Source organism: Staurois parvus, unplaced genomic scaffold (genome assembly GCF_062004578.1).
Source record: "Staurois parvus isolate SC_StPar_1 unplaced genomic scaffold, SC_StPar_1.0 ptg000235l, whole genome shotgun sequence".
In the NCBI taxonomy this organism is placed as follows: Eukaryota; Metazoa; Chordata; class Amphibia; order Anura; family Ranidae; genus Staurois; species Staurois parvus.
Genome location: NW_028318031.1, coordinates 3,530,890 through 3,542,720, shown reverse-complemented (window position 1 = coordinate 3,542,720; position 11,831 = coordinate 3,530,890). Strand labels below are relative to the sequence as shown.

The following is an 11,831-nucleotide window of genomic DNA, read 5'->3' as shown; positions in this document are numbered from 1 at the left end:
CTCCTCTGGCCTCCTAAGCATCAGATCAAACCAAGATCGGTTTGACCAGATGCTTGTTTAAGTCGGTAATGACTTGTTTACATGAGACCAAAACCAGAAATGACAAAATCCTCGTCACTTCCGGTTTCTAACATCACACAGTGGGATCCTTACTGGGCTACCTGATCACTTTTTAGTTGCTAGGATTACTTTTACATTGACAGGAATCGCCGGCACAAAAAAATTATATCTTGGTCATCACTGCAGCTGCAGCGATGACCGAGGTATCACACTTCCTATCGAGTGACATAATCGAATGTCGCTGGAGAGTGAAGTGAATAAGTAAGGGCAAAACTTTTTTTTTAGATTTGAAGAAAGTGGTGGGGGATTAGAGCACCTGTTGTGTTTTTATTGATGTCCGTGTCCCTTTCATTAGAGATTCACCCTCTCTAATAGTACTGATTGGAAAAAGTGAGGGTAAACCTAAAATTTTAAGTTGATCTGGAATTTTGGGGGAAATCTTCCAATGGCAGCACTTGTTCCAAGAAGGGATTTCCCTCACTTTGGAAAACTAACCTTTAACTTTCTTGTGAGTCTACGGCAGTGTTTCTCAATGTGACGTTGGTGGCTCATCAGGTGTGCCATCATGCGTCTGGTATTTATGCACATTGTCTGACTTTTCCATGGTGCAGGTCAGCCAGCCATCAACACCATGGAAACACATGACTCTAATCCATGGCAGGTGGCATTCAGGGTAGCCCTAGTATTCAAAAGAGGACAGGAATCTGCCTTTGCCACCACTCACTGCCAAGCTGCCAAAGATGTGCTGTGTAAAGATTGGAAGGTAGGACTCTCTAGTGAAAATGATCTGATGTGAAAGGGGGAATGATGGCTCTAAAGTGAAAGGGGTGGGACTGAGGACTCTGAAGTTAAAGGGGGAACTGAGAAGTGAAGGGGGGGGGGTGTAGTGAATGAAAACAGGTTGAGAAACACTGGTCTACAGGTTAAGAAGAAGGACTCTTTCCAAATTAAAAAAAAAAAAAACTTTTGGTTTAGAATTGCTTTAAATGTCATTAGATAGTTAAAACTACAGCTGAAAAATATTGTTTAGCTTGGAGGAGCTAAAATCTTTGTTAGGTTTGTATGCTTATTAGAAACAGGAACCAAGGGGAAATTTTCCAGTGCATTCATGGACAGTATAAGGACATCTTCGGTAAACCAAGGATAGGATAAAACCTGTGTCTCTGGGTGGTGAAGGTTCCATATATAAGTTTTCAGATTGGCACATCTTTAACAAGTGACAAGTGACACCATTGGTCGGTGCCCACTGTTTCATACATTGGATCCATAAAGAATGTGGATGGGTGCCTTTCGTCAGCACCCGGCACTGCAGTGAAGGGGACGAGTGGATCCTTCATAGCTGTGGAATTTATCAGAATCTGTTTGGTGGGAACAGAAACCTAGTGGAACTCACTGCATACATCCCTTAGAGATTTACAAAGCAAGCAGCTGGCTTATTCCATTAGACTATAACATCAATATCAGTTTGGGTGGACTGCTTCTTTAAAGTCAATTTGACCAACATTTTTAATAGTTAGTTTTTTTTGCTTCCTCTGGATTAACCTGGTAGTTACTTGCAAAACAGAGCAACCTGAGAATCTGGCCTCAGACAAAAATGGATTGGGTGGCTTACATGCCTGTATAATATTTATGGCACTGCATGCCATCTCTGGGTGTCAGTAAATGTATAGCCTTACTCTTTATCTCTTAGTACAGTGGCAGCCCCTGAAAAAGCAACTTTCTGTAATGTGAACCAAACCTGTACATAGATTTGCTATACACATTACAAGTATGAAGACCCCTTAACAAAGCTTTGTTTATGAAAGAAAAAAATGTGTTTGTGAAATTACATATGGTCATATTTTGTGCCAATTTAGATACAAATAGTGCAGATGCATTGTTGTAAATATTTTCAATCATTTTCAGATGGCCCCTGCTGATGTCCCTATCCTGCTGAAGAAGGACACCCTTTTGAAAAAGCACTGAGACTGGTGTTAAAGCCGTCCATCCCTCACCCAACAGTGCCCTTTATGTATTTGCATTTGTACAATAATGCTATTTCTTTGAAGACTTGCGGGAGTGCAGCCATCTGGAGTTTGTATTTGGAAGTGATACAGTGGTGACCTGGGCCAGCAACCCACTTTGTGTCTTGAGAGGAGCCTAAGTGCCGACCTACCTTGAGCAGTGGGTACCTATTGCAGTGATTCAGATCTTGTTTTGGTTATTGTTGTAGTTAAGATGTTGCCGTACGGGGTCTAAAATCCCATGTGCTTGAAGGGACAATGAGGTTTCAACACTACCAGAAAACACCATCTTTACTTGTCTGAATAGTTCAGCATCAGGGTGTATTTTCATGAAAGGGTGCTTTATTCACAGTTTAATTGGACCATTTACATTTTTTCAAAACAAAACACGTTTCAAGCAACAAATAAAGTTGTTAACCAGAATAATATTCATTCGGAATCTTTGCATTTAATGTGCAGATAGGCAATTCACAAATACAGGAATTACTTGGGAAAGTGCACATTCCTATGCTTCTGTATCACAAAGATGTTATTGAATTGGATAAGCTGATCCATGCTTGTGTAGTGGATAAGGTAGAAAGAGCTGCACAGATCTTCCATTGTCATATTTTAATCATAGTTCATAAAATACAAATACCATAGCATTCATAGTGCAGTGGATTTCAAGTGTTACAAATCATACTTGGTCCTTGAAGTGCAGTTATAAATACTAAGCATACAGTTTCAATGTCCTTTTAACTTTTTTTTTTTTCAATTTGGTTAATCACAGAAACAGGTAATGGGGTAGCATACGATTTAGGATCTTGACAATTAAAAAAGCTCAATTCTTGACATTTAAAATTTGGTTAGAATTAAAAATTAAATAAAATATTTCTTTGTTTTGTTAGAGTTCAAAGGTCCAGCATCTTCATTGTCTAATTTGCCTTTTCAGACAACTGACAAATGTAGTATTCACTTGCACCAGTGTACTGTGGTGTTGCCACATCCTTCCCTTTGAGCTCCTTAAATGAACAAGCAAAAGGGTTGTACTACCCTTTGTCCAAATTAGATCTTTGTTTTCTTTTTCATGTTATTTGATGTTGCATTGAGCTTCTTAAGTCTTCAAGGTATCCATTGAGAGAGCAATGAGTCCTGGCATAGTACGGTAAAAAGAACTGTTTTCCAGACCCACGAGACTGATAAATGATATGGTCTTCCCAGCAACACAAACTCGAACCCGAGCTCTATACAAGCCTTTAGTATTCTTTGACCCAAGGTCCACCAGGATCTGAGAGATGGAAAATTTGCAGTACTGTTATTTTAGTTAATGTACACAATATTATATTTGTTCCTTTTACGGTTATGTTACAAAAATATGGCAAGATTGGTAAGACGATGAAAGGATTTATGTCAAAATAATATTTACTGTATCGAGGTGTATCTCAGCCACATACTGTAATTTTCATGTTGTTTTGTACCCTGGAATGAGCCATCCTGGCATATAACTAAACCAGCTTCTCTGATAACATCCAAATGTTTATGACTATCAGCCCTATAGCAGAAGTACTGCTAGAGGTGGCATGGTTACATATACATACATGATTTGAATTTACGGGCAGGGGACGCACGCGCCGCCCTGCCCGTTCTACTATTGGAGGCTGGGGATGTCAATTGGCGAATCCCAGCTGGCACTCTGTGATCGTTAGCAAAGCTGACAGGGTAGAGACCTGTGTGTAAACAACACAGGCATCTCTCCTGTCAGTATGGACGTGCTGCTTTGTATCTCTCTGCACAGCAGAGAGATAAAAAGCAGCATGTCTCCCAAGTAAAACAGCACACAGCACACAATGTAAAACACACACAGCACACAGTTAACCCTTTGATCACCCCAGATGTTAACCCCTTCCTGCTCAGTGTCATTAGCACAGTGTCAGTGCTTCTTATTAGCACTGATCACTGTATTAGTGTCACTGGGGATGTCAGTGGCAGTTAGTCAGTTCCAACTCAGTGTCAGAATGCCCGCCACAATCCCGCTATTAGTCGCTGATCGCCGCCATTACTAGTATAAAAATTTTTTTAATTCCAGTATATATACCGTCATTTGTAGCCACTGTAACTTTCACGTAAACCAATTAATATACAATTATTGGGATTTTATTTTTAGCAGAATACATTTTGGCCTAAATTTATGAAGAAATATGATTTTTAGATTTTTTTTTATTGGATATGTTTTATAGCAAAAAGTGAAAAATGTTGGGTTTTTTTTCAAAATTGTTGGCATTTTTTTGCTTATAGCGCATAAAAATAAAAAATGCAGAGGTGATCAAATACCACCAAGGTAAATCTCTATTTGTGGGGAAAAGGAAAAATATTACATCAATTTTATTTATGTACAGCGTTGCATGACTGCGCAATTGTCAGTAAAAGTAACGCAGTGTCGCATCACAAAAAATAGCTTGGTCGGGGGGGGGGGGGGCACCTCTGGAGGGCAAGTGGTTAATACAAACCTAAAGAGGCATAAACAGTGTATTCTTTCACTGGCAATCAATAACAGGTATTTACAGGTACATACTATACATGTGAGTCAGCTTTCTTCTAGAGCACCTAAACATAGGGCTCTCTAATAGACAAATCCCAGCTTGATCTATGAACTTGGACCTTCCATGCCTCCATAATGGTCCACCAATGTGATGTGTGGCTTCACTTGGATAAGGCATAGGATGGGTGTCCCCATTATAAGGCTTTTCCCTTAACTCTTGCTCTAATGCAACTCTAAAATGTTGTATTTCCCCTCATTTTCTATTTTGTGACAATGGTCACCAAGACAGAGTGGTGAAGAGCAGTGGATTTCCTTAGTGTGGACACAGGAAGCAATATAAACTAAAGGGTTTAACCATTCCCTATTCTCTCCAAAACTACAAAATATCTTTCAATACACTTTAACATTAAAAAAAATATGTCAATGTCAGGCTCCCTTTTAAAGTGTCAAGCTGCCTCATTACTGTCAAGGTCCTACCTTTTCCCAGAGGTTAAGCTGCTCCATGTGCTGGCATCCATCTTGGATTTCTGCAGAGCATGGTGGGAGTCTTTTATGCCTTCAGGCCTCTGCGGTCCATCCCCCAGAGGGGTGTGGTTGATCACATATAAGCCTGTTGTCCACACGTGCTCTTTGCATTCGTGTCTTGTGTGTTAGTGTGACTATAGCTCTGTTTATACTCTTGTGGCTTTCCTGGAATCTGGCTCGGCTTTTGACTGACCGTTCTCTGCGTTTTCCATTGATCTGACCTTCCGTTGCTGAACCCGGCCTGTGACCTGTTATTCTTGTCTACCGTTCTGTACCGTTTGTCCCGTTGTTATCGACCCGGCCTGCCCGACTACTCTTTGTCTATCTGGTCCCTACCAGCTACACGCCATTGGCGGCGACCATTACCACAGCTGGGGTGTCTCGGGGGCCGCGACCTGGTTCCTGGCTGTGTCAAGTCCATCCCCACCATCAGGGGCCCTGGTGAAGGGCAGCCTGGGACTTAGACTCCGCGCCCTGAGGGACTCCGGTCTGTGGGTGGTGGTTGTCGTCAGTCAGTGCGTGACCCTGCCCTGACAATTACACAAGGTTATGGCAAAAAAATAAATAAAATGATGATGAATCATGCTTTATTAGCAGAACTATAAAAATAAAATCTTTGACACCCTCATTTGTCTTGTGAGGCAATGCTATTTTCCTGATACAGCTGTGTGCTACCCAAGAATAGACATTTGTACAATTATTTGTCTTGTGAAGCAATCTTTAGTCACCTTTAGTGACCAGAGAGTGAATAAAGAAGCCACCAAATTCCCCTTCTCACCTCCTGGAACGTCATTGACAGCTCTCTTTCTGGCACTTGCAGAATCCACTTGTACTTCACTTTAACAGACTCAACTTCACCAAGTGCTTCTGCCACATGCTGGCAATCTGTGCAATATTGACATGTCAAGTTTAAGTTAAGCATCTATTGAGTAATGGAAAACGGTAAGTAATCTCTAAATCTTTTCGATATATACTACCCATGTGCTAAAAACTAAAGAAGTGAATCAATTAATGATTTGGTAAAAATTGCAGAAGAATTGCTGATTTGGAAAGCACAGTTGTGCATTAGGGTTCCCCAAATGACCTGTTTATGCCAATAACCCTGAACAGAGCTAGAATATGAAGGCAGATACTTGGCTATAGGGAGTAAGTTATATAGTTTGCAGCAGCTCTTTACACTATCACTAAACTGGTATGCTGCATTTAGGCAAGCCAAAAGAGCTCCATAGGCTTCTATGCTTGCTGCAGTGGAATGTGGGAGTTGAAGTTCAGGAAGGGAGCCATACTGCGGGCTACTATTACCACTGGACCAGGGGCGGACTGACCATTTGGAAACTCGGGCACTGCTCGAGGGCCCGGGTCAGTAGGGGGCCCCATGAGATGCCCCTGGTACCTTTTTCATAGGCTTTTTTGAGTTTCGGCAAGGACAAATGAGCTCCTATTGCCCGGGGGCCCCATGAGTTGTCAGTCCGCCCCTGCACTGGACTACAGTTTCCAGGTGGAGGCAGTGATAAGGGAGGAGACATTAGCTATTTTCTTGGAATGCCAGTGGCCTGAGTGGAGATCGAGGTCCTATGCAGTGGCGGCTAGGGAGAGAGAGGGAGGATAGATCAGAATACACAGAGACTGAGGACAGAGCCATTGAAGGATACAGACTCTTGCAACACAAGCACTAGAGTTCTGTAGTCTGGTAGACTAATAACTGGAGTCACACCAGGTCAATCCAGTGAGCACCTGTACAGCAGGACTGTCATGGCTGTATTGCTGAGTTGGAGAAAGGGCCTTGTTGCCTTATCATGTTTGCTACTATCAGACACATCTAGGGACTAGACACTTGACCAGCAGCATATGCCACTGCATGCAGATTCCATTGGGACTGTATTTATGTACACCACTGCTAAGGTCTGGGCCCCAACGTTAGGCAGCTGAAATCTAGGGCATAGGCCTGTTGTTTTAGATAAGCTGCTCTTTATGGATTCATGTCACTGCCTATAGCAAATGGGCACCACAGCAGTAGATCTAGGATTTAGTTTAGTCACCCCTAGAGTGCACTCCAGTAGTATAATACACTGATAGCAGGAAAGTTATGCCAATAGTATTTACCATTACCCTTGAAGTGGTTTGTGCAATTGCTTAATGCTGATTTGCATTTCCCCAGGTATCTAATATAAACAACAAATTCTCATGAGCAATCCCAAATACTACTGAATGTAATCCCTTTAGTGTAAAATCTAAACCATATATTAAAAAGCAGCTCACACTAACACATACTCATGACATGTGCATAAATTCCAATATACGTAACATACAGTTCCACGCTTTCTTTGAATATGTGATTGCTGCTAAATTATATTAAACAATATTAAACATACGTGAAAAAATATATGCAGATGTGAAAAAAAGTCTCTAAATATAAAGTTTTTCTTGAACTTGAAAAAAACTTCACAATTTCATATCTTCATGCAATGTTAACCCTCCACCTCATACACTAGATGTGCCCCAGATGTGGGCTACAAGAAAATGGCCGCCGATACGGCTATATATACTTTCAGAGTGCGGTAGCATCCAATCATATCCCCCTGAGAAAGCCACGTGACCCTGTGGCGCAATGTGTAGGGGAGAGGCTTGGTGATGTCATGACGCTCGCTATTCATCATTACATCCGCACATCTGATGAGTGGAGTTTCCTTTGCTTGTATATACAAGGGGATTGCAGGTTACATATGCGCGTATGTTCGGTGCGATTTAGCATTCATACCATGTGAGTGGCCACTGTTTTATGTTTTTAATGAAGTAATATGTTTTAAAGGATAAAGCACTATTGTGTTTTAATCGTTTTTTGACATGTATGCTGAGTGGAGGAGGAAGGAGTAAAGAGATCTTTGGAGAAAGAGTCCAGTTCCAGGATACACCTGCTAATTCATGTCCATCTCAAGGGACACATGCGTTTTTTGACCAAGCCATATAGTGAGGTCAAAAAACTCCAGGTGAGGGCACATCTGGTGTTTGTGGTGGAGGATTAACATTGCATGAAGATATGAAATTGTAAAGTTTTTTCAAGTTCAAGAAAAACATTATATTTAGAGACTTTTTTCACATATGCATATATTTCCCCAGGTATCTAACTGCTGAGACCATTTCTTTAAATGACTACCACATGATAACTTTATGGACAGTTGTGTTAGATATATATTTTTATATGTACATATTGCCATCCCCTTTGTTTAGTTACAGTATCGTGTACTTCTTTACTCCTTTTAATAATAACTCCTGTTATAATTGTGTGTTGAGTACATATCCTTATGTTCTCATTGGTACAACATCTGCTATCTGCTTAACCTGGTGTGTCAGAGATGACAAGGTTATTCATGGAGTCGAGGCAAAGAACAGAGGCCCCAGACTACCAACCTCCTTTGTGGTGTAGCGTAACAAATAATAATGCAGCCTATCAACATTAATGATAGACCAGTGTTAGTACCTTGGAATTCTTTTCTTTCTCCATCCATGCTTGTAAGGTCCCTTTTCTGTAGCTGAGAATGATCGTGAACTGGATGTTCTGTTAAAAAGCCATAGGTTAATATTAATATACGATAATCTATTTCAGGCAACAAGTCAGTAAGCTATTATTGCTATATAGACAACTCTGCAAAAAGAAGGTTTACCAATTTCCCTGCTTGATACTTCTACCATAGTCCTGTGTAATCATCTGTTGTTATATTCCAGGGAATTGCACTTGTTGAAGTTTTGCTACTCCTTGTCCTTCATCACCAATACAATTAATTTCAAGGCAGGTCTAATTCAGATTGATAGACATAAAAAGCTTCTTAGTACTGACTATTTTTTTTACAACTATTTATTTTTAATTTGAGACAAGGAGCTTGCTGTAGGTGGTGTTTGTGACTAACTCCCCTGCATCATGAGCAGGGGATTCCAGATCACCAAAATACTGTCCAAATTTGATGTGAGTGTTCATTTTATGTACCCAAATCTTTTTGTAACTGATGTGATTAATAAGAACAGATACTTATAGCTCATCCTTTATGTTCCCAGCAGGGACGGACTGACAACTCATGGGGCCCCCGGCAATAGGGGATCATGGGGCCCCTGTGTCCTTGCTCAAACTCAAAAAAGCCTATGAAAAAGGTACCAGGGGCATCTCATGGGGCCCCCTACTGACTCCGGGCCCTCGGGCAGTGCCTGAGTTTTCAAATGGTCAGTCCGCCCCTGGTTCCCAAGCATTAACCTGGAGCTAAAGGGAGTAAAAGAAAAGGGCATATACAATTAATCCCACTTCTCCTGTAGTGCCCCAGATATGATGATCCATTATTATGGATCCCATCTGAGGTTCAATCCTGCTTTTGAACACTAACAACTGAGTCTCTGCAAATATTATCTTACAGATCTAAATGTGTTACTGAAAATGGGGGAAGCATAAAACAAAGGAATAAGCCAGTTTCTTTTGTAATGGTTCATTCTTCCTTTTTCATGGGTCAACTGCCCTTGCATCCTTACTGTCTTGTCTGTATCTGTCAAAGTGACCTGCTGCTCTTTTTCCCTCAAAGTATAGTAACACATAGCAACCAGGGGCGGACTGACAAATCATGGGGCCCCCGGGCAATGGGGGATTCATGGGGCCCCTGTGTCCTTGCCCACACTCAAAGCACACCCAAAAAAGCCTATAAAAAGGTAACAGGGGCATTTCATGGGGCCCCCTACTGACCCTGGGCCCTCAGGCAGTGCCCGAGTGCTCGAATGGTCAGTCCGCCCCTGATAGCAACCATAAAAAAATCTAATCACTGTACCCAGATCACTATGATATTTATTCTAAATAGTTGCTACATTTTATTGTTATGTGAATATAGTCATTTCCCTGTTTTATTAATTAAAGGGTAACTCCACTTTTGTGAGCGAAAAAAATAGAAAATAAATAATATATAATATAAATTATATAATAATAAAAAATAGCACATACAATTGCCACAAAAACCACATTGTAAATGAATTATATTAAAACTTATGATAACCTGAAAGTATTCCTTACACAGCCCCTGCTCCCTCCCAAAATGTAATTTCCTGCTTGTGTGCCTGGCTCACTGATTTTCCTAGAAGTCTGCACTAAGATACAAGTCATACTAACCATTCCATATCTGCCATCCCTCTCTGCCAAGTCCTCCACTGGCTTCCCATTGCCCAACAAATAAAATTCAAAACATTAATAATAACATATAAAACCATTTATAACTCTGCCCCAAATTACATCACCAACCTTGACTCCAAATATCACCCAAACCGTCCTCTCTGCTCCTTGCACAAACTCCTACTCTCTTGCTCCATTGTCTACTTCTCCCATGCTTGTCTCCAGGACTTCATCAGAGCCTCCCCAATCCTCTGGAACTCTCTAACCCAATTTATCAGACTATCACCTACTCTGCTCACTTTTAGGCAATCTCTGAAACCTATCTCTTAAGCGAAGCCTATCCTGAATTCAGCTAATAATGGAATCTTCTCTTCCTCCTACCAGTCCATCCCCCACAGTTATTACCTTTTGTACCACTAGCCCCTCCCTCTTAGATTTTAAGCTCCAAGGAGCAGGGCCCTCCTAACCCTCTTATTGTATTATATTGTATTGTATTGAACTGTATTGTTGCTGTATTGTCTCCCGTTATATTGTAAAGCGCTGAGCAAACTGTTGGTGCTATTAAATCCTGTATAATAATAATACAAGGTGCGATTTCTCCTGCGCTCTAGGACCCAGGCCGGTGGCGAGTAGATGGAACCAAAACCAGAAAAAGGCGACCACCACTGTATTAAAGGTTGTGCATCTCCAAACAAGGCTGGGGAAGCCCGACCAATACTGCAAAGTGAAACGAGAAGCGCACCAACCTTGTGCATTACCTCAGTAACCAAATTTATTAATTAAAGAATGATACTCACAAACAGCGAATAAAATCAGGCATGTAGTCCTCAAAGGGACTTCAGAGATAAGGAGCCAGCGCGAATCCCATCATGGTGGTAGACACTCAGTACAGCTGACACGTTTCGAAGGCCATGATGAAGAAGGCATGGCCTTCGAAACGTGTCAGTGGACTGATTGTCTACCCCCATGATGGGATTCGCGCTGGCTCCTTTTCTCTGAAGTCCCTTTGAGGACTACATGCCTGATTTTATTCGCTGTTTGTGAGTACCATTCTTTAATTAATAAATTTGGTTACAGAGGTAATGCGCAAGGTTGGTGCGCTTCTCGTTTTTGCTTCACTTTGCAGCAATAATAATACAAGTCAGTTTATAGGCACCCTCTGCCACAAAAATGTCATTCTGGTGAGGAATTTCCAAAGGGTTATTCACTCACATTCGCAAGTCAGTCCCTTTCACAGTCATATTGACACAAACAGGCAGCTTTTCCTTCATTAAAGGTAGCAATCTGCATCAAAGTTTGTTAAAATCCCTGCAATGTACATTGATCACCCAGAGGGACTGACTTTTTTTTCTCAACAAAAGTGGAGTTACTCTTTAAGCCTGATAGCTTTTCATTAGCTAAAAACATAACATAAATCCAGTACCTAGATTTGATGCTGCAGCATTCTGCGATACAGAAAGATCATCTATGAGAACACCTTGACTTCTGAGCTGTGACTTCAGGCTGTGAATCGCTCTCCATCCTTCTTCTTTCAGCTCTTGCACTTCATCGTCATTTGTCTGAAATGTCAAAAAAACACAATTCTGCT

The 11,831-nt window shown here is 41.2% G+C and overlaps 1 protein-coding gene across 1 annotated transcript in view; it reads right to left on the bottom strand.

The window, feature by feature from the left end:
* Window positions 1-2,385: 2,385 nt before the first annotated feature.
* Window positions 2,386-11,831, bottom strand: part of PRSS56 (serine protease 56) — a 62,160-nt gene continuing 52,714 nt past the window's right edge. Inside the window, exons 14-17 of the mRNA XM_089680170.1 lie at window positions 11,667-11,802; window positions 8,585-8,662; window positions 5,885-5,991; window positions 2,386-3,330 (exon numbers count right to left, since the gene is read on the bottom strand). Of these exons, the coding sequence (XP_089536296.1) occupies window positions 3,157-3,330; window positions 5,885-5,991; window positions 8,585-8,662; window positions 11,667-11,802 (495 nt within the window). The 3' untranslated portion in view covers window positions 2,386-3,156. The remainder of the gene's footprint in view (window positions 3,331-5,884; window positions 5,992-8,584; window positions 8,663-11,666; window positions 11,803-11,831) is intronic.